The sequence below is a fragment of the Phalaenopsis equestris genome, unplaced genomic scaffold (genome assembly GCF_001263595.1).
Source record: "Phalaenopsis equestris unplaced genomic scaffold, ASM126359v1 Scaffold000098, whole genome shotgun sequence".
NCBI classification, from domain to species: domain Eukaryota; kingdom Viridiplantae; phylum Streptophyta; class Magnoliopsida; order Asparagales; family Orchidaceae; genus Phalaenopsis; species Phalaenopsis equestris.
The window spans coordinates 1,215,170-1,239,082 of NW_018164540.1; the positions used below are offsets into that span (position 1 = coordinate 1,215,170).

The 23,913-nt window shown below is 34.6% G+C and overlaps 1 protein-coding gene across 4 annotated transcripts in view; it reads left to right on the forward strand.

The window, feature by feature from the left end:
* The window catches only part of LOC110020476 (serine/threonine-protein kinase TOUSLED), a 40,746-nt gene extending 21,733 nt beyond the window's left edge, over nt 1-19,013 (forward strand). For all 4 annotated transcript variants that reach the window (XM_020718593.1, XM_020718594.1, XM_020718596.1 and 1 more), the window contains 8 exons: nt 7,671-7,737; nt 12,277-12,374; nt 12,490-12,669; nt 12,921-13,131; nt 13,386-13,650; nt 16,436-16,490; nt 18,346-18,507; nt 18,692-19,013. In XM_020718593.1, the coding sequence (XP_020574252.1) occupies nt 7,671-7,737; nt 12,277-12,374; nt 12,490-12,669; nt 12,921-13,131; nt 13,386-13,650; nt 16,436-16,490; nt 18,346-18,507; nt 18,692-18,787 (1,134 nt within the window). In that variant the 3' untranslated portion in view covers nt 18,788-19,013. The remainder of the gene's footprint in view (nt 1-7,670; nt 7,738-12,276; nt 12,375-12,489; nt 12,670-12,920; nt 13,132-13,385; nt 13,651-16,435; nt 16,491-18,345; nt 18,508-18,691) is intronic.
* Nucleotides 19,014-23,913: the final 4,900 nt, after the last annotated feature.

Below are 23,913 nucleotides of genomic sequence, written 5' to 3' on the forward strand. Positions count from 1 at the left end.
CATTAGGAATGAGTTTGATGCTATGAAACTATTGGACAGTTGGAACATTGACCTACTTGACAGTAGACATATACTTATTCACTATCTCATAATGCCGATTACACTCGCATTTTCTCTCGGAAAGCTATCAAGATTGACAATCGTTTTATGAAAATTCTGAAGTGGAATGTCGGGGTTTCTTTCAACTGTCGGTTTTGATCCAAAAGCGAAGTCCCATATCGTTTCTGTTTGGATAAAGTTTCAGGGGTTAAAATTACATCTGTTCAACATGAAAATCCTCTACATTTTAGCAACTGCTTACGGTAAGCCTCTTAAGGTGAATAGTTCTACGCTTGTTGTCACTAGACCCTTTGTGGCTTGTGTGTTAGTTGAGAAAGATATCACTCAACTAGCTCCGAATGAGATATTAATTGATACTATGCACAACGGGTATTGGCAAAAGGTTAAAATGAAATCACATCATCCTTATTGTTCTCATTGTAGTATGTTTGGCCACAGCTCTACTATTTGCTATCGTTTGCATCCTCATCTAAAACCGAATATCGCTAAAGAACAACCACCTACTATCCATGTTGAGAATATGCAACCCGATCCTCTTCCCAATGCCACAGTTCCTGAAGAAGAACATATTACAACTACAGATCCAGTTGTGCTCATACCACCCACTGTTATTGAAGATGATTCACTTACACGCAAAGACACACGAGAGTGCACCTTTGATCCAATAACAGATCAGCCAGTACATGTAGTTGCTTCTAATGTCCAACAGTCTGCACATCTCCAACACACTTTAGACCAAGATCAGACAAGCCAATCTTCGGAAGAGGAATGACAGGTCTATTCCAGGAGGAAGAAGAAGAATGGAGGCCGACTCCAGCTCGGGAACATATTGGATGATACATTAGTTACTACTGGCACTGACAATTATCTTACCAACTTATTAGCTTGCTTCTTTCCTAGAACTAGAGGCAGAGGCAAAACAAAATTGAGTTACTCTCTAGCCACCTGATATTATGTATTTATGCGTTTGTTGTTTTTTTTTATTTTTTTCTTTGTCTCTAATGTACTTTTTAGTATTTTCTAGTTGTGGAACCCCTTGTGGTTTTGGTGTGAGCAGGGTACCATGTTTGGGCTCTCCATCACATTGTATCTATATCTTTCTTTCTAATTAATATATATATATATATATATGCCCTTCATGTGAATAATGAACGAAGCAAATTCTCTCTCCAAATAATTTCTACATAGTATCAAAGCTTGGAAACAAACTCTAGCTCTCCTTCCTCAGCCGAAGTCTCTCTCTATAGCCACCGGTTCCTGCAGGCCCTCCGCCAGTTCCCTTCTTGCCACTGTCTCCCTGTGGGCGTTACTTCTTCCCTTTAGGTGTTTTTTTTCAGCCCTCTTGCCTTGGAGGTGTTGCTTTCTTTCGCAGAATGCAGGCTTTCGAACGCAGACAACATATAATAAACTATTGCTAGTGGAATGCCACATGGGAATTCTTTCTCTTTAATCTCTAGTGGAAATCTCTCACTATCTCTCTCTCTCTCCCCCTCTCTCTCTAGTAGGAATCATTCTTTAGCTGATCTATAGGCCCTTATGCAGAGTCACTGATTTCTTTCTTGATACCGAAAACTCCTCCTTGCAGGCAACCGAAACTTCCTCAACCTGGCTTCTTCTTCCTAGAGCTTGGTCTCCTTTCTCAACTCTTTCCTGCAACAAAAACTTTCCCTGCTATAGCCCCTCTTCCATTAAATTTTCCCTGTAGTTGGAAGCGTCCCCGTTGCAGGCCCTCCTCTGGAATTCTCCCTGCAACTTGAAATCTTTTTGCTACAGGCCCACCTCCTATGACGGAACCTTTCTTCAACAACAACAACAAATATAAAAGTAGCAACAATGACAAGAGTCAACTTCAGTCCTACAACTAGAAGCAACCCTTATGCTAAAGGTTAATGATCAAGTATGGGATAAACATATTGAGTTCTACTCATAAGGTTAATTTGGAATCAGAGATCAAGAATTCTGTTCTTATGACTCATAAACTTTGTAACTTTATCACAAATTATAAACTCAATGGCCAGAACTTCTTTCAATGGTAATAATTCATGTTTATGCATATTTGTGGTAAAGGGAAAAAAGGATCATCTCATGGGAGAGGGCACATTTCCTGAGATAACTAACCTCGGCCGCAACATAAGATAGAATCAATACCATGTGGTTATGTCTTGGCCAGTCAACTCACTGAGCACTGAAGTGGGAGAAAATTTTTTACTCTACAAACTCTAAAGGAATCTGGAATGCTGCAAGGAAACATATTCTAGCACCGAGAACACTGTAAAATTGTTTGAGATTGAAGCCAAGTTTCATGACATTTTTCAAGGGGAGCTAAGTGTCACCCAATACCACACACTCTGACAAAATACTAGCTACAATTACATATATTTGAGACATGTAAAAATGTCGACATGATCATTGAGAAGAGGAGAACCATTAAATTCCTAGTAGGAATAACTTAGGAATTGGATGAAGTGAGAGGGAGAATCATGGGAAACAAAGCCTCGTCCATATCCCCGTGAAGCATTTGTTGAAGTTAGGAGAGAACATAGCAATAAGAAGCTGATACTGACTGGAAATGGGAGTTCACCAAATACTAAAAGTTCGACCTTGTACACCTATAATTCTCCCCATGACTCGAGGCTAAAAAAAAATCGTTCCACTTGTAAATATTGCAAGAAAATTGGACATATCAAAGACAAATGTTGGAAACTTCATGGAAAGCCTGCAGACTGGAAGCCTTAACATGGAAGGAAATATCAAGAGAAAAAGACAAATGTTGCCACCACACCAAAAGGAACGAGTGAACCACTCACCAAGCAATAACTTGAAGTATTGAAGAAACTCCTTGTAGGTGAGTCATCGGTGCACACTAACCTCGTGACACAACAAGGTAATTTATCATTATCCTATCTTGCCAGTAATGAGAGATTTAGAACTTGGATCACAGATTCAAGATCCTTCGATCATATGATCATAGACTTCAATACTCTAGTCAACTATCAAGAGGCTCCTACATCTAGATCAGTAATACTTAGAGACGGATCACACTCAAATATTATTGGTAAAGGAGATATGGAGCTAGTTCTCTTAGGATATTACACTTTCTTTTGTTTTATATGTTTCACAATTAGACTTCAATTTTATTTCAACCAATAGGCACCCATGATATGAAATGTCTAACTAAATTCCTTGCAAATTCTTATGAATTTCATGTGGTGGAGTTGGGAAAGGTGATTGACAATACTGAAATGCATCATTGCTTTTACTTGCTCTTGAAAAGTCTCTCTCTAAACACACAAATGATTTCACCTCCATATTTACCTCAAATTTTCGAGTTTGTTGGGTCTATGCTTGTTGAAAAGTAGGCCGTGTTATGACATTGTCATCCATATCATTCTAATTTTAATTATTTTGCTAAGTTGTATTTTTATTTGTTTATCAATAAAAAAATTTAGTTTTTATCAATGTGAATTTTGTTAACTTGCTAAACACAGTTATATTTGAGGACCTTAAAAGGTGAAAATCTTAAGTGGGGTTAGACGAATTGTCTCATTTATTGACGACCACAATAGAATTACCTGAGCATTCTTAAATAACTCAAATATTCAAAAACTTCCATGATATTATTCAAACTCATTTGCAATTTAAAATTTAAAACTAATGCAAATGAATATTTCAATCATATTCTTGGAGCCTTTCTTTCAAAAAATAGAATCATTCATATTAGTTCATGTAATAATATCCCATAACAAAATGGGGTAGCTGAGAGAAAAGAGATTTCTTCAGATATCCCACTCAATTACCATCAAGTTTCAAAATATTTTTGGGGGAGGAGCGATTCTTACTACAACATACCTCTTTGGGTATGTATCCTTTGTTCACAGTCTTTCGCCAAACCACACGAAACTTGACCCTAAATCTATCAATGGTATTTTCTTTTGGTATGTCTTCAATAAAAAGGCATATTTTGTTATTCTCATGTTACCCAAAAATACAACTACATGGATGTCACATTTCTTAAAAAAATAATAATATTGCACCAAGTCTGATGTTCAGGGGGGAGAGTGCAGATGAACATCAATTTTCGGATGCACTTAATGAAACATACACGATCTCACAACTTACTCTTCCATTTCTTTCACCTAACACTTCAATCCTTGTTGAGGATGTCTTAATAATCTAAAATCTATAACAAAGAACTTTGTGCGCACACAAAGAGGAAGAAAGATCTTGAGCAAATGGAAGTCAACTTACAAATATAAAACTGCTTCAACAACAATCAAAGTTCACATTCATCTAAAATTTTCAGGAGAGGAGTCTAGTACTCATGAGTTATCCTCTTCCTCTTCTGGTGTTGATGATAAAGAAAATTGTACTAGATATCCAATTCAGAAGTATGTAACTTATGACAAGTTATTTTTAGCTTATAAAACGTTTGTATCTAACATTGATAGTGTGCAGATACTTAAGTCCATTTGTGGAGTTCTTGAAAATTTGAAATGGAGGAAAGCATTTGAAAATGATATTCGAGCACTAAAACATAAAGAGGCATACTAAACTCCCTCATGATAAGAAGCCAATTGGTTGCAAATGGGTATTTGACATCAAATACAAAATTGATAAGGGTATTGAGAGATTTAAAGCAAAACTTGTTCCAAAAGGTTTTACTTGAGCATATGGGATTCATTATCAGGAGACCTTCACATCATTTGCCAAAGTGAATACTATCATAGTTTTGCTTTCAGTAACAATTAATAATGAGTGGAAATTGCATCAACTTGACATAAAATATGTCTTCCTGAATGGTGTGATCTGGAAGAAGTGTACATGGAGATACCACCAAGACTTGAGAATGATTCCAATAAACACATAGTATGCAACTCAGGAAGTCTCTTCATGGGCTTAAATACTCACCAAAGGCGTGGTTTGACAGGTTGGTTAATACTACGAGATCTAATGAATATTCTCAAGGTTAAACTGATCATATTATGTTCATAAAACACACTCAAGAAGGTAAATTGATGCACTGATAGTATATGTGGATGATACAATTTTTACAAATGATAATGAAAAAAAAATTCTCAATATCAAAGAAGTTCTTGTCATTGAGTTTGAAATCAATGAACTTAGAATCATGAGATATTTTTTTGGTATGGAGGTAACAAGGTCTAAGAAAGACATTGTTATATTACAAAGGAAATACATCCTAGATCTACTAAAGGAGACATGAATGATTGGATACAAACCTGCGGATACTCTAATGGATCCCAACAAGAAGTTTAATAGGGGAGAAGAAAACATAGCTGTGGATAATGAAAAATGTCAAAGATTGGTAGGAAAACTCATCTATCTATCATACACCAGGCTAGATAATCCATATTCTATTAGCATTGTTAGCCAACACATGAATAACCTAAATGAAAAACATTTGAAGATAATATACTAAATCTTGATTTTCCTCAAGTAGACTCCTAACTATTGATTAATATTTAAAAAATTGGAAATAAAGAAGTAGAAGTCTACACTGATGCTAGTTGGGCTGGAGAATTCACTGACAGAAGCTCCACCATTGGTTATTGCTCTTCTGTATGAGAAAATCTGGTTAGATGGAGTAAGAAATAAGTTGTTGATTCTAGAAGCATTGCAAAATCTGAGTATAGGGCACTTGACTTTGGAATCTGTGAAGGGACTAGATTAATAAATTGTTAAGAGAACTGGGGTGTACCTCCAATAAACCTGCATAGATGTTTTGTGACAGTCAAGTAGTTATAAGTATTGCCAAGGATCCTGTGCAGCTGATAGGACCAAACATACTGAATTTAATTGGCACTTCATTTTTGAAAATTTCAACGGTGGAATTTTATTGCTCAGTTACATCCCCACACGTTAACAAGTTGCAAATATCTTCACCAATGCTCTTCCTTTAAGTACCTTTTCAGAGTTTAATACCAAGCTTAGTCTTTACCACATCAACGTCCCAGCTTAAGGGGGGAGTGTGGAAATCTGAAATGATTCCTTAATAGGCGAGCCGACCATCCTTCAAACCTCTCAACATTAGATTGAGAGATATTCTTAATTTTCTTTATTCTTTTATATTTATGTTTTTTTTAATTTTTATTTCATAATATTTCCTTTCCAAATATAGTTTATATATATTTGGTAAATTTCTATATTAGGAGGGATTGGATTCCCTATATATATGTACCTTTCATGTGAATAATGAAGAAAACAATTTTCCTCTCCAAGTAATTTCTACATCATTCAATGAATATCATTAGCAGGTGTCTTCATAACTAACAAAAAAATGATATGATATTAAATGCTGATCTTTAATGCAATTATACTCAATCATATAAAAGCCCTGATATTTAATTTACCTGGTGCACATTCTCCAGCCTTAATTAGCCTAATTGTATGTAGCTGAGATCACAACTTTATATTACCGTGTTAGATAAGTCTTTACAGCTGTTGGAAGTTATATTTTTTATTTTTTTATTTCTGCGTATGAGGCATTTTGTAGATTCAATGCCTGCTTCGCTTCTTGTAGTACAATTGCCCAAAGCATTTTATCTTTTAATATATGAGGCCCATTTCACGTGATTTAAAGATAAAAGCCCAAATGTGACCATCCTATTGGACTAACCATCCATCGGAAGGTTGAGTTGTGTAGCTTGCAATTGTTCCTAACGTGACATTAAATGATAATTCTGCAGTAATTGCATATTTACTGATTTTTTTTCTTAACAATACCGTAGATCTCTATATTTATCAACTTTTGCCAGCCTTGTCCAACTTAATAGCTTGTCCCCCGTATTAGGAGCATCCTCCATTGCATGGTCTCTGGAGGATTGATGTATGGAACCATGTATCCGTAAAGAGGGTTTCAATGACTTGAAACTTGGGATTGATAGATTAACTAGAAGCAACTTAACGGTTGCTTCGGCCCCACAATATTAAATGTATTTTACAATAATGAAGTAAAGACTGTCTTACCTCAATGAAGTTTATTAAACAAATTTTGAACTTGGGGCATTTACATACATACCACAAAATTCTTATATATTTACATATTTAACACCTACACTTTGATATTCACATGCATATCGATCAAATCTTTTAACATTACATAAAAAATGCTACTATTTCTAACCTTTTAACGGTGAAATACACCTTTCATACATATATTTGTAACACCAAAGTGTTATAAATTTAAATATAGAACGGTAGGTATTAGATATGTAAATACATAAGAAAATTGTGCTATGTACGTAAATTTTCCTTGATCTTCACCGAAAAGAGCGTACTGTCGACCTGATTTGGTTCCAGCTTGCTGTATACTCAACCATTCATTTTCTCATCATTTAACTAATTTAATCAATATTGCCTGGCATACATTAGACAAACAGAACTTAGCAAGTTGTTTTAGCTGGCCAAGCTTTCTGCAGCGGACATTTCTTAGCAGTGATGCTAAAGCATAATCTTTTGCATAAGTGCTTCATTTTGGTTCAAATTCTAGTAGGATATCTTTCCACGCGAACAACTTGAGCTTATTTTAATTTTGTGTCCGAGGATGAAATATTATTTAATCATCTTAAAATTTTTTTTCCTCTTTATAGAAATCATTGTTGGAGACAAAGGAAGCTATTGATAGGCACCGCAAATCACTCAAAAAGAGGCAACCTGGTAAAATATTTGGATCACTTGTACCAACATGCTTTTTAACATTTTTTTTTTAAGCAATGCATGTAGTCAGGCCACAAGTAGCCAATTTTTTGCCATAATTTTTGAAGTTGATGATTGATTTCTCAAGTATGCAATGGTAGAAAATAATGACATAAATTTACAGGTCTAGATAGGAGTTCCAATGATATGCCATGGGGTCTAGTTGGTGATTTCATGTATTTGGGAACAATTAATAAGTCTGAAAAGAGTTGTGATGCCAAGTTGACTCCCTAGTACACGAGTAAGGAACCCAAAATGCTCACATTTGTTAGTAGTTGCATCATTGTGCAAAAGTTCCATGAGCCATGATGTACACCGTGGCCTGCATTATTTTAAAAATAGCATAAAATACTACAAAATGATGAATAATTTACTAAAAGTTTACCAATATAAGAGAAAAACATCTTAGTAAAACATCACTATCATCACTATATAAATACAACATCATATTTGATTTAATATATTAAATATTTTGTCTCAAGGTCTGAGCTAATTAGTATCATAAAAATTTCACAATGTTATCATAGGATTTTATGACATTGTATAATTTAGGTTAAGGTCTATGAGTTGTGACAATATTCAGGAGAATGAATAAGAGAGAATTTGTTTTAATCAACTTGAAATAGACATGACTAAGTGTCAGAATCAATTGTTGACATGAATAAGTTAGTTAAAAGCATTCCAATTTTATGTAACACATATTTGATTCACGACTTGACCTTTAGAAGTCATCCTTCATCCAACTATTTGTTGCATGCATTCAAGAGTTTAGTTTTAATAGCAAATGACGGACATGACAAAAAGGTAAATCATCAATATAGTTTAAAGGGAAAGAGACGTACATGGATAAATACCAAGCCCTTTATTGATCATAATTAATTAATGCTTGAAACGATGCATATTTTATCTATTGTATTTAATTATATCTTCGTTTTTAAAGGCATTTCTTGAGTACTTGTATCTACAAGTTAGAGAGTAAAACGAGTCATTATAGCCAAAGATAAAGCTTTGAGAGATTAATGAATGTTTAAATGACTCGAAAAAAGATTTAAGGAAGTTGTCTATATCTTTTTATAATGGAAGAGATAAAGGAGAAGAACATACAATAAGCTCAACTTAAGAGAGAATATTCCTAATAAGTGAATCAACAACTAGGTATAACTTTGCTCCTCTTATTAAAAATAATAATTATAGTTGTGTATCCATTCTATAAGTCTTACCTTACCGAGCAATGCTTGAGCCTATAGACTAAAATCTTGCATGAAAGGACGATAATGATTTCTGCTTCAAATAAATCTGCTATGTTTTGCTAATTAGATGGTAGAACAAATACATTTGCATGATAATTGTACTTTGTATCGAAAATACTCTCATATGTTATATCTATACTCTAAGAATTTTTTTTTTCATTTAGGCATATTAAATATTTTAATCAACTATGACGACGATGACGACAAGCCTTTATTCCACTAAGTGGGGTCGACTATATAAATCCTTTTTCTCCATTGCATCCTATTGAGTGTCATATTTTTATTTAATTCTAATAGATTGAGATCATTTGAGATCATTTTTAATAGATTGAGATCATTTTTTATACAATACGTCCAAGTATTTTTGACATAAGTCAAACTTTAAAACATTTGCTCTCCTAACTGGATCATCCGATGGTCAACATTTAATGTGACGAAATCATCTAAGACGACTCTTTCTAATCTTGTCATCCACTGGAGCTACACCAATCCTATCACGGATATGTTCATTTCACATTTTGTTTGTAAGTGTCAAGCCACTCATCCACCTAATTTCTCATCTCAACAATACTCAACTTTGTTTTATGTTTCATTTTTAAAGGCCAACATTCTACATCATAAAGTATTGCGGGTCTCACCATCATCTTATAAAATTTTCCTTTTAGTCTAAGCGGTATTTTTATATCAATATCACACAAAAGGTCTGAAGCATTCCTCCACTTCAACCAACCAACTTTAATTCTGCTAATAACTTGCCCACCTATATCTTCATCGCTTTGAATAATAGATCCGAGATATATCTAAATCGTTCACACCTTTTAATGGTTTGATTACCCATAGTTACAACTCTATCACTAGAGGTACTACTACTAAAATTGCATTATGTGTATTTAGTTTTAGATCTACTCAAACGAAGGCCTTTAGACTCCTATGTAGACCTCCATAATTCAAGTTTTTCCCCAACTTTTTTTCTTCTCTCATCCGCAAAAAGGATATCATGAACAAAAAACATACACCAAGGTACATCCTCCTATAAATGTCCAATAAGAGCATCCATAACTAAAGCAAAAAGATATGGAATGACCTTACATTTAAACCAATTTTTTATTAGGTACACCAAGGCACATCCTCTCAATTTTCTAAGCATTTACATTTAAATAAATTTTTATAACACAACTTCTTATCTTTTATCTTTTCTTGCACCTTATTATTCAACCACCAACTATTTTTAATTATAATTTTTTTTATTCTCCAAGTACATCTTTTGTCACTTGTTTAATAGTATTTGTTACTTTATCTCACATAGAATTTGCTTCTTAATTAACATATCAAATCTTGAAATTTTGATGTTTACTCATAAAAATAATTTTATTAGTGCTTTTAGGTGTCCCCATCTAATTTTATAACAATGTTTTCTTGTATTATTTATCTTACAACTCTTCATCTTAAAATCCAGAACTAATAATTGATGTTAGGTATTTAAATTTTCACTTGGAATGACCTTACAATCTTTACATTCTCAATGATCTTTTTTCTTCATAAGAAAATAACAATATGTGTTTTATTAGGTCCATTCTTATAAGTAATAATATGTTCATCTCTTCTTTTAAATAAATTATTAGTAATAACAAAATTATATGTTAAAACAAATTTTGATATAACTCAACATTCTTCATTAATCACTTCAAAATCGTAGTCATCATGAATATTTCTAAAATCTTCTACTGCTCTACCAACATTTCGTATAAATTTACTCCAATAAAACATCTTTCTTCAAGAGGTATTATTTGAATTAGTTTTTCTAAGTCATTCCTGATTTTTTTCTTCTTTTGAGCCTATATCTAAACATGCTTGAGGAGCATAAAAACTTATAACATTAAAAATCTTAGTATCAACAATAATCGTTAGGGATATAATTTTATCTTTAATTCTTTTAAATTTTACAACATTATTTTTCAAACATTTATATTTAATTACACCTACACCATTTCTAGTGTGACTCCCAACCTGAATACCAAAGTTTAAAATCTAAGTTATCAATCTCCTTAGTTTTTTCTCCAACTTATTTTGTCTCTTGACTGCATAAGTTATTTTTCTTTCTATGAACCATAATATCAACTATTTCATTAATTTACTTGTAAAAGTACATATTTTTCAAAATCCTATTCTAATATTGGTTTCATGGACTAAATTCTTTACTTACATCTGTCTATAGTGTGCGAACCTTTATTTATTTGACATTATACCCGGATAGCGATGTAGCTGCCTTACATACCTTTTACTGTATCCAGACATTACAGTGCGCTGCTTCTAGAAGACATCGTAGCATTTACACAAGGATTTAAAAGATTTTGTCATGATTTTTTCGACAAATTTTACGCAGGCTATTGATTACCTAACACGACCCTTCACTTTTCGCATCCAGGACTTGGAAACCAACAATGACTATGTTATTTTAATTGTCTAAACTACAAAAAAAAAAATTAGGAAACAAAGTAGCACATGTCAAGTGCGCTATGCACTATAGCACATATAATGCATATTATTTTTCTTTGTTAAGCCTTGTCATGCAAAGAGCTAAGTGCGTTGCATTATTCTATTTTGCAAGACTTTACATGTCTTTTATATTATCTTATTGCTTTTTATCAGGTTTGATTTGTTCTTTTTTAGACTTTGCAATGCAATTTTTAGTTGATTAATCTTTTCTTACAAAACTGTGAGAATGTCTAGACCTTTGATGGTACAAACCGTATATATTGGTTTAACTAGATGCATGATACCCCCTTTTGATTGACACGTGCTTGAAGATTATATAGATGGGTTAGGAAGGCGGGGGACATTTATATGGAAATTCTTTTTTATTCATTTACTTTTGTGAAGATTAAATGGGCTAGGAATTAGGAGGACATTTCTATGAAAATTGTTTTTTTTTCTCATTCATTTATTGTTATGTTATTGATGCTAACATGAATTATGACATATTATTCTGATTATGATGCTCCTTGTACTCATTATTAGCTTTTGCGTAAATTTTGTCACCATACCCCTTTTTTTGGCCATCTAAATCTTTCAATTTGTTCTATCATGTAAAATTTTAATTTTATATCCGCCAACTATTCCTGTGTCAGTTGATTCATAATAAGTGATAAAATTTGTTGAAGCCACTTCTTAGTAGCTACATGTTACCCATTGAATCTTAATTTTCGTTAAATTTTGAAGTTAAGGGCTTGCATGACTTTTTTGTTTGTAGATAAGGGTGATGGAGGTGACGTTGAAACTGGAATGTCAGAAGAAGATTTTCTCATACAAGATGAAATTTGTAAATCTCGCTTAACATGCATCAAACGTGTAATCTCCTTTTTCCTTTTTTTGACAATTTTATGCATATGATTTCATTTAACTTGACATTGATAATTTTTTTGGTTGTTAAGCAAGTTATTCATGTTACTTTCCTTCTGCACAGGAGGAAGAAAATTTTCTGAGAGAGAGGGACCGTTATGAATTGGAGAAGGCAAGGCTTATTCGTGAAATGAAGCGTGTAAGGGATGAGGATGGCTCTCGTTTTAACAATTTCCAAGTTCTTAACCACCGATACGCTCTTTTAAACCTGCTGGGAAAGGGTGGCTTTAGTGAGGTTTACAAAGTAAGTCTGCAAGTACATTTCTTAAATTATAATATATTTAATACCGCAGATTTAAACTTATTATGGGATTTATTTATATGTTCTCCCGTCAAAGTGTCAAGACTTAAGTGTGCTACAGTTGTATTTTTTTTTTGGGTAGACATGGAGCATAGTTTTCTTGCCCAATGGTTATAGACAGTTTTTATTTATTTATTTTGCTTTCTTATGCTTTGCTTTTTTCTCATTGATTTGAAGTGGTAACTTTTTATCAGGCATATGATTTGGCGGAGAATCGATACGTTGCTTGTAAGCTTCACGGTTTGAATGCTCAATGGAGCGAAGAAAAAAAACAGAGTTACATACGTCATGCAGTTCGTGAATACAACATACACAAAACGCTCGTTCATCCTCATATTGTGCAGCTGTGGGACATATTCGAGATTGATCATAATACATTTTGTACTGTCTTGGAGTACTGCAGCGGTAAGCTAACTTTCATTCTTGCTTTTTTAGGCATTCTTCTTAAAATAAAGCTAACTTTCATTCTTTCATGCTAGATCACCATCAACATGATTCTTCTTAACTCATTAAATCTATCTCTAATTTCATATGTGGCTGATGATTTTTAGTGTATTATGCTTTAACTTTATAAATATTTAAAATGGAGGGACATTGTTACTGCAACTCGTGGCAATCAGGGACAGTCAGATTCATTCTTTTTAGCTGTTTTTATTCAGGGAAAGATCTTGACGCAGTTCTAAAAGCAACACCTGTTCTTCCAGAGAAAGAAGCAAGAATTATTATTGTTCAGATATTTCAAGGCCTCATATACTTGAATAAAAGAGCTCAAAAGGTTATACATTATGATTTGAAACCCGGAAATGTGCTCTTTGATGAGCTTGGAATTGCAAAAATGACCGATTTTGGTCTTAGTAAGATTGTTGAAGATGATGTTGGATCTCAGGGCATGGAGCTTACTTCCCAGGGTGCAGGAACATATTGGTGAGTTGAATAATTTTTCTAGCGTTTCTAAGTTTTTTACCTTGTGCAAGCTGTAACTATGGAGATAATTTTAAATATTTCTGTTAAATATTCAATCCTCATAAAATTGCTTTAATTGTAGCTTTAAATTGGAATAGCAAATTGATCAGGTTTCTTGTTGCAGAATGTTTTAGGTATGCGACTCATCTGATGAGTGAGTTATCAATTTCTGAACTTAGGAAGATGTGTTTTTGGTGAATGTGCGACTTCTTATTTCTTCATCTACTATACTTTATGATGAAATTATTTTGGGATCATTAACCAAACTGGAGTGATTGACCTCTTTGAGACGCGCTTTTGTTGATGAAACACTGTTTTTGTATCTATATCTAGTTGATTCTATAGTCAGATTACTCTGAGTGACCTTATAAACTTTTTTTTCCTTAGATTATGGTGCATTCATATAGACCTCTGCCTTGGCGATTAGTTTTTGCTTCATTGTTTGCTGTATTGGTTCTGGTCAGGCTAGTTTGTGCAATTTTTCTTATTGACTTAATTCTAGGTTATTGCAATATGTTGAAATATTAGAGTAGAGCAGCATATCTTATTGATAGAAAGAGTGGTATATAAACCCTATAGAAGAGACACTCATAAGAAAAGAAATAAAAGTAGAATAAAAAGATTAGGAAAGAAATAAAAACAGAATAAGGGAATGTGAGTGCTATATGTACAATAACCTCGACGTACGTGTGAGATTGATAGACTAGTAGAGAATTGATTGGATCTAAGTAGCTTGATTAAGTACTCCATCCGACTTTTCAAAGAGTCGGAGGATTCCAATATGTTTTGGGCAAGAGCGGTTGAATCGTGGTAGACTCAAATGTTGCAGTATGACTCGTGCAGCAAAGGATTTGGCCAAGTATTTGTTATGTCAGTTTTTTGTGGTGCTTCCAACACTCGTCACGAGTGTGGTTGGGTTTGTGATAATAATCACAAGTGGGGTGATTTGCCCGAGAGGGCTGAGTACTACTAAAGACCAAAGCGGGCGATTTAGTTGAAAGGGTGGAAGTACCGAGTATGACAAGTCTCTAGCTCTTTTTACGGTGAATCTCGGTGAAAGCAGTGTGAGCGAAAGGAAGAGGATCCAAGCTAAGAATACAGCCCTGAACTTCGTCAAGTTCTTTGTTGAGGCTTGTCGGGAATTGGAATATGCGATCATTTTCAATATTATTTTGGAAGAGAGAAGGGTCGGAGAGTCCCAAGTGTAGTCGTAGTACAAGTCGCTTTTCGCTTTCCATCTATAGTGCAATCAGGTCATTGCGGATCAACTGAGACACCTCATAGAGTTTGCTGGAGTTTTCTACATTAAGTAGATATCACGGATCGTCGTCCGGAGGGCATTAGTGGAAGGGAGGAACATATATGATCAGGTTTCCATAGAGTTATCCATTTCCCAAGCTTCATATGATGGGTCAGTCTTTGGAGGTTTACAAATCATGTCTGTGAGGTGATCGAATTTCCTGCGTCCTTTGATGAATAAGGCTACGCTTGTGACCATTGGAGAAAGTTAATGTTGTTCAGTTTGTGAATTGTGGTCAAGAAGTTCATGTTATTTTTTGGTTCTTCGGTCTGCACAAAAATAGAGGTTGGAATCGAACCTCCGATGGAATCAGGAACACTTTCTGAGGATGGCTCAATGCTGGAAGAGTTTGCCATGATTCTGATTGAGCCAAAGGAAATTTGGCTGGGATTCCGAGACATCGTCGGATTTCAGCTGTGGATCACCGGCTGTTGATGCAAAAAATAGGTAATTCGGATAACTGCAGGAGAGAGATCACCCGCCGAAGAAAAACAATAGGGAGGACATGCGGGGACAGCTGGCGAGAGACTTTGCACCTGCAGGGAAGAGGCTGACGGTTGTCAAGGAGGCCAGTGGTTGTAGAGGACAACAGGGGAGGGCCGACGGCTGCAAACTTTAGCTGGAAGGGTGCTAGCAGTTCCTTCCGGAGACCCTACAAGGAAGGCCGATGGTGGCTGGGATCTAGTATCCCAATTCTGATACCATGTTGAAATATTGGAGTAGAACAAAATATCTTATTAATAGGAAGAGGGGTATATAAATCCTATTACAAGGGGCACTCATGGAAAAAAATAAAAATAGAATAAAGGGAAATAGGAAAGCAAATAACAACAAATAAAATAAAATTTGCATATTAATAATGGCTAGGAATAGCTGTTATTATTTTAATATTCTAATACAATAAATTGTCCATGTAATTTTTCTATAATTTATCTGTTACTAGAGTTATTGTAAGAGGAATCTGAACCAATGTTTGAATTCATTTGAAATAACGAATTTTGAAGTGGGCAGGGGAACTTTGATATTTAGTCTATGCAAATCTTTAATGTTTCTTATATAGAACTTCGCTAATATCATTTGTGCTATTCTTGGCTTCTTAGAGGACTTAAAAAACAAGTGAACCCCAATAGACATCTTTCCCATTTATTCCACCCTGGGAGAGACTTTTTTAATGGATATGTTTAAGAATTCAGCATTCTTAAAGCATATGGCTCAGCCGATAATTTCTCTCCCACATGAACTTGTTCTGGGAATTTATTTTATTATGTTGGCTCCGAAAGCGGCAGAGCCTAAAGAAGGTAATAACCTGGAATTTTCTCCTTTAAATACCGAAACCTCTCAAAATTTCTTGTTGCATTGTTTTTAATATTTTTATTTTTTAGAATCGTTATCATTTACTGGTGCTGACATATCTGTTGGGTCGCTGATCGTGCTTGCTAATCTCAGGTATCTGCCACCGGAATGCTTTGAGTTGAGAAAAACACCATTGATATCATCAAAGGTCAGTGAAATTACCCGCCACATATGATAATTTTAATCCTGCAACTTAATTTGTTAGCTCTAGAACAGGCAAATAAAGCAATAACAAATTTAGGATATTTAGGCTTTTTATGTTAAGGTTGTGGGGAAATTTCAAGCAATGGCAAAGGCCATAGGGGATAGGTAATGTGGCAGTGAAATGTCTTTGGTTCTATAAGTTGATCTGTGCAACCTTGAAGGTAAAAGTTAGTTTTACCATGAAAAGATAACATATCATTTTTTTAAAAAACTGGAAATGATTTTTCCTTTCAAACTGCTCAAGTACCTGTCATAGCAGTTATTAAATCTTCATATTCTTTTTCCTTGGCTCAAAAGAAATCAATTTTCCTAAACCTAAAGATTTATATTCTAGAATTTTGCCAATTCTCTGCATTGATGCTCCTTGTAATTTTTAAATCTCTTCTTATATTGCACCATGTACAAAAGCTGATCTTGCAAGATAAGCTCACTGACTAATTATTTTTTATTTTAAGTGATGCTTCAATATTCAAAATTAAGTTATCTGTAACTACTTTCTATTATTTCTTATGTCATGAATCTTTAAAATTCATGCATGTCGAGCTTAGCTTCATTCTTACAACTTCGTGCTTTCCGGCGATGTAAAATGAAAGATTTTAGACAATAAGAGAGCTCATTGTTGATCTCAATACAAATTGCACTACTTGACAATGTCGAACACATCGCCAAAATGAACATTGATTGTTGTGTCATGTAAATTATGGTATTTATGTCTCGATCATGCTCGAAGCCATCCAAAACATTGACCAATTGTAAAATGGACCACTCCATTGCATCTGGAGCATTTGGATTACCTAAAAGAGGTTTTCTATGATTGAAACAACTACAATGTGAGAATGACGGATCGCCGGAGCGATGCACACAATTTGAATCTGATATGCCTTGGTTGCTGTCGAAATTACACAAATGTCCTTCATTCACTAAACAAACTATACGAGCAAGTTCAGGACGTCAAAATTACCTATAAATGGCCCTCGTATTGTCTGGGTTCTGCATGACGTATGATGAGACAATTCGAGGCAACAATTTGAACTTGAAGTAATGAAGATGCGTGTGCAGAGATTAATACACAAGCAACTCTATTTAAAAATATAGATATAGGGTAGGATATGGGAAACAAACGGGACTGGGATAGGGTTAGATGGGATTGAAATTTGAATTTTCCCATTCCGACTACATCTTAACATGACATCTACCCCCTAACTTCAATTTTTTTTTTTAAAAAAGCCAAATAAAACCTAAATTACTATCAAAACCAAGAACTTTCTCTTCTAAGCCATTCCCTTAAACGATATTGGGCTCTTTTTTTTTTTCCGAAACTAAAAGTCCCAATTGAATCTTCTAACTCCTCTGGCTAACCTTCAATCCGGCTGCCACCCTCCTCTGATTCCACTTTCTATTGCACAACCCCAACAAAGCTCCTTTTTGCTGCTCTTCTGCTGTGGTTCTCTCAAATCAGCTTTTTTAACTTCAGCCTTCCCAGTTCTCTCAATCGCAACGACCTGGCCTGAGCTCAACCTAGGCACTCTCCATTCTTTGTTACCTTTTCATCTTCTTCTGTTTCATACAAAAGTACACACAAATGCCCTTTCATCTTTTTCTTAGGCTGACAAAAGTCATGCTCTTTTTGTTTGTAATAACGTTCGACTGGTACTTTGAATTTCTTATTTTGCATTATTCTTCTTAATGAAGCAAATGACCAATTTTCTTGTTATTTTCCTGTCTGAGCCATTTTGCCTTGTGCTCGGACTAACCTTGGTTCTAAAGTTTAACCTCTGATGCCTTTTTGTGATGTGCAGGTTGATGTCTGGGCAGCTGGTGTGATGTTGTACCAAATGCTTTTTGGTAGACGCCCCTTCGGACATGACCAGACACAAGAGAGAATTCTCAGGGAGGACACCATAATCAATGCCCGCAAGGTGGAGTTCCCGCCAAAGCCTTCTGTTTCAAATGAAGCAAAGGTGAGAAAGCAAGTTCTCGTGTTTACTCCATTTTTATAATTTAAATTTAATTCTCCTAATATCATCGAATTTGTCATTAGGTTGATTTTGATGAATCAAAATGTAGTTCGATCATGAGTTTTATCCAATTTATTTCGAGCCTGCTTTATACATTTATAATAATGGTTCCTTGTCTGTTTTGCAGGAGCTAATTCGTCGGTGTTTGACATATAACCAAAATGAGAGACCAGATGTGCTAACTATTGCTCAAGATCCATATCTCTCTTACTTGAAGAGGTAGTCTGCCACATATTGATGCCTAATTTTATATAAATCATGTGTCGTAAAGTTCTACCCATGCAAAATCTTTCTGTGCATTTTGTAAAGTTCCTGTTTCACTGGTAATTTTTTCCCTCTCTTGGGGTTTTTTTGGCAAATGTCCTCCTTTACTGTAGAGAAAACTGTAGAGCTTGTTACAGTAGAAAACATATTTTTTCTCTAGATAATGAAAAGGAGATATAGCATATCCCATGATTCAAAAAAATTTTTTTTTTTTTGTGGTGATCTTTTAGATGCAATTCGCAATTCTCATTTAGTAGCAACATGGAGATTGTGGTTTATTATGATTTATATAATTAAAGTGGATGTAAATGCAAACGTTGATCTACCTGGCCTTGTTTGTCTCATGCTATTTGGGTTCTGAACAATTTAGAAATTGGAATTATGGCAAATTAACCTTTGCATTTGTCCTTTTTTCAAGGATATACTGCTAAAATTATCTATTTTATGGTAAAGTTATCTTTTGTTCGACAGGGAAAAAACATTGAGAAAACCAAGTGATATTCGTTAATTACTCAGTACCCAATTTCACCTTTCTAGAAAGCTTATGGAGTGTATAAAATGAAGGGGGGCAATCATATACATAGCTCTCGAAATATTACTATTTACAAATTTAGCATCGTGCTTAATTCATCCATTTTTCAAATTCTCAATTAAATATCAAAATTCATGATAAAATCACAGGCCCATATTATTCATTTTTATCAAACTCTCAATGGTTTGGCCATGTGGCACCTGCAAATGTATCGGTTCGATGGTCCAAAAAGATCATCCATGCGCTAATTATGTAAATGGTGATGTTCGAGTCTTTTATGTGTAATGTTACAAAGCACCCTCCCACTGCTACCACATTAAAATCCACACTAGTATTATTTTATTTTATTTTATGTTTTGAAAGCTTGAAAATCACGAACAAATTTGTTGCAAGAGGAGTTTGATCCCAAGAACTTGGCAATAAATTTTATGACCTTTCATCATTTATATTAATTGTCATCCATTTAATGCTTTTAAATTATAAAGTGGTGCAGCTGTGTTTGGTGCATTAAACAGCTTGTAGTAGTCTTGACTTTGTGCGTCCATTTGTGTAAATCCTGCCACTTCTTTGTGGATAGGGCTGTCAAAACGGCTCGTTGTTCGTGAACAACTCGTGTTCGGCTAGTTAATTTCGTTCGATGAGTTAACGAATTAACGAGCCGAACACGAACTAAGATGTGTTCGTTCGTGTTCGGCTCGTTTTGGCTCGAAATACTATTCATCAAGTTTATATATATTAAGTAATATTTAAAAAAAATCTAATTGGCTACAAGACTACAAAGATTTATAATCAATTAAAATATTAATTAAGAAAATAAAATAAAAATTATTAAATTAGATTCAAATGATTTTTTAATATAAATAATAATTTTTAAATCTTGCTGTTAAGCAAACGAGCCGAACACGAACACACTTTTGGAGCTTGAAATATAAACGAGCCGAACACGAGCGAGTAATACACACATATACAGGCCGCTACAAATGCGAATAACAGCCCAAAGGCTGACCCAACCCATATGCATTGTTCACTTCCTTGAAACTCTTAATTTGTATACATATTTTCTTGGATGGGCTGTAAGAGAACATTATATTAGTGGATATTTTTTAATTAATTTAGTGAATCAATAAATAATTTATTTCATCGGTACAATTAAGTATTAAAAAATATTACTTGGATTAAATTCTTAAGCATTATGTTATCATAGGCATAGAAAAAGCAAAATATATCGCCTGAAGTTATCAACATGTTTTCTTATTTCAAACCCGTTCAAATATATAAATTAAATAAGCATTAAAATCATACAGTCTTATTTATATAACGTTAATTTTAAAAATAAATAGATAAATATTATTAAAAACTGCTATTGTAACACAATATTCAATTATTAAAGAACTTTATTAATTATTTATTTTATAATTAAAAATCTCTTATAAAATTTTTTGCTGTGTCATCTCAATCATTACTATTTCACTTTATGTGCTGTATTTTCTTTTTATATGTGAATTGTAAATACTAGAATTGTAACAACTTCAGAATTGAGTGGTTTGTATGTGAATCATCCAGTTATATATATATATATATATATATATATATATATATATATTGTTGACTATTATTTCATTTTTATGAGCATTACAAGAAAGCAAGAAGGCCTTAAAAAAGCCCAAAGAAAAGAGCTCTTTTAAACCCAATGAAAGAAGCGAGATCTGAGCTGTTCGGTATAGCTCCATCATCAATCCAATAAAAAACATCATGCAATCTTTGCGAAAGAATCATGCGGCAGAAAGCAAGAAGAATAATCGATCAATTCAAACTCCAATTCTTTATTTCGTCATTCAAGAATCTCAGATTTCCAGACCCTAACACAGCAGCACTACAATTTCAGTTCTCAGACAACGAGTCCTATACTTAAAAGACAGAGAGAAAGAAGAACCAAAAACTCGATGAAAAGACGGCTTCCATATTACCATCCAATAAAGAGAAGAGAAAGAGGAATCAAGAAGAAACCTAAAAATACTTGACGCAATTTCTTAACATTCTGGAGAGACTGGAGCATTCGAGCAATTGGTCCTGCCCTGACCTGAGGGCCTGCTGCACGCACTTATTCCACGCGAAGTAGTACACCCCGCATCTGGCTGTCTGCACGAATAAGTCGTTTTCGGGCACATTCGACCTTCTTACCTCGTCCCACAGATCAAAATCGCCGTAGATCGGCGACCCATCACTGGGGGAGAGGGAGGGAGAGAGGGAGGGAGGGTAGGAACGCGGAGAACTTCTCGGGGAGAAATTGGGGGTGTTGGCAAAGTAACGCTTCTCCGAGGAGGTATCGGAGGACGGGGGATAATCTGTAGAAGAGGAAGTACCAGTTGAGGAGGAGGAGGAAGGGAATGGGAACGCCATGGCAAGGGAGAGAGAGGGAACGAAGAGCAGGAAAAGTTGGGTGGATTCAGATTTCATGTTATTTATAATTTAGTATTACTTAGACCTTTCAAAGTAACTTAGTTAATAATATAAATTGTATATCAAAATGAGAGCCGATGGTTGCAGAGACTGATTGGTCACCTCATTCGGCCGGCTAGCAAAGTCAATCGGCAAATCATATCGCTGGATGGACAACAACAAAAATTTGCCAAAAATACTGAAAAGAAATTAGATATACAAAAATGTGCTGATGAAGTCAATAATAATTTGTAACATTCAAGGACAATAATAACTTGTAACTCCCATGAACAATAATAACTTGTAACTCATAGGGGAAATGATGTAATTTTTGCACTTTTATCCTCCTATCATCTATAAATAGGAGGATTTTTTTTTTTTCACGTAAGATGACTCATGTCATTTGGACTTTTCAACCAGTTATGCATTGCTCTCTCATTCGCTTATAACAACTTCTTTTAATATATAAAATGGGCACATAAGCAAGAGGAAGACCCCCACTTTGCCACGCTGTGTCAATCTTTTCACTCTCTCTCACTCTCTCTCACTCCCTGGGTTTCTACACATTCATTGGCTTGATCTACATAACAAATTTAAATTTAACATCCTAAAAAGTGCGGTGAGCTTTAAATTGTGTCGTCAACTAGAAGACAAACAATACTGAGGAGAAACTTTTCAGAGATACACTATAGCAAAAAGAACACAACAGAAACTTGCACAACAGTTGGCTTGTGCGTGGGATAAGTCTGTCACGTGAAAGTCTCCTCGATGTTGGCGTAATTCACCAGCCGTAATGCTGCCACGGCAATTTCTGACCGACCATTGGGTTTCAGCCAATCAATGGCCTCCATACGGCTGTATGCCTCGTGCCGATCATCCCAAAATTAGGGAAGATTTACATACATTCCACTCAATTCTTATGTATTTGTATATTTACATACATATCACTCAATTCATTGTACTTCCAGAAAGTCACCCTCGGTCCGACCACTTTCTTCCGGTCGGTCTCCTGCCTTCGACCGATCATCTTAAAATCAAGGATTTACATGCATACCACTCTATTCTTATTTTTTTCCTTGGCGACAGAAACTTGGGGAACTCTAAAAGTTCACAACAAATGAAAAACTCTTCTCGGAAGCGACCCAATGAAAGACTTCCATCCGAGGCGAGAGAACTCCAACACTTATCATTGAGCAACTATCATAACAGTAAAATAGTCTCATAAATGTAAAATGCTACAACGAAGATGAGCAAATAGGACCAACCGTAGGTTATCTCAACTAAGCAGAGGTCAGTTGGCTGATCTGCAATATAAATAAAAAATTGATCTGAAAAGCCTCAGGAGAGCACTCAGAGACTTGCCGAATTCATTGGAGCATAATTATTGCATTATTGTAATTGTCTTTTTAGCATTCAAAGTTTCTCATTCTTATCGCAACTTCACTTCCATGAAGTAAGAGAATTTGGGGCATTTATGCGTGTCCAAAAAATATCAATGCAGATCTCGATGAGAGCCGACGGTAGCATAAACCGGCTGATCACCTCATTCGACCAGCACGCCCAGCTAACCGATCGGCCATATTACCAGATGAACCCAACAACAAGAAGGTGCTAGACGTACAAAAAAATGTATCAAATATACGAAAATGTGTCAATTTATAACTTTCATTGGCAACGATATAATTTTTACATTTTTATTTTCATATCTTCCATAAATAGGAGGATCTTCTTTCATATAAGGGTGCTCTGTCATTTGAGCTTCCTGGCTATTTAGAGATCATTCTTTCCTTCCCTTGCAATAACTTCTCTCACTCATTCTTCCACTCTCTCTTTCTCAGAAATACAACCTTATTAGTGAGTATTGTTATCAAAGTTAACACCAACATTAAAATTTATGTTTGATTTAATGATTTTTTTGATGATATAGTGACTTGTTTTCGTCATTGGGGTATTTGTTCATAAAATATTTGATAGATGAGTCAATTTTAAAAAACTTTATTGCTACAAGTAAGAAATATTTACATGCATTTCATCAAAATTTTATTTTATTTACAGAAGTTGAACCAACATGCATGATATTAATTGAACTCGAGCATTTATAAGTCACACTGATA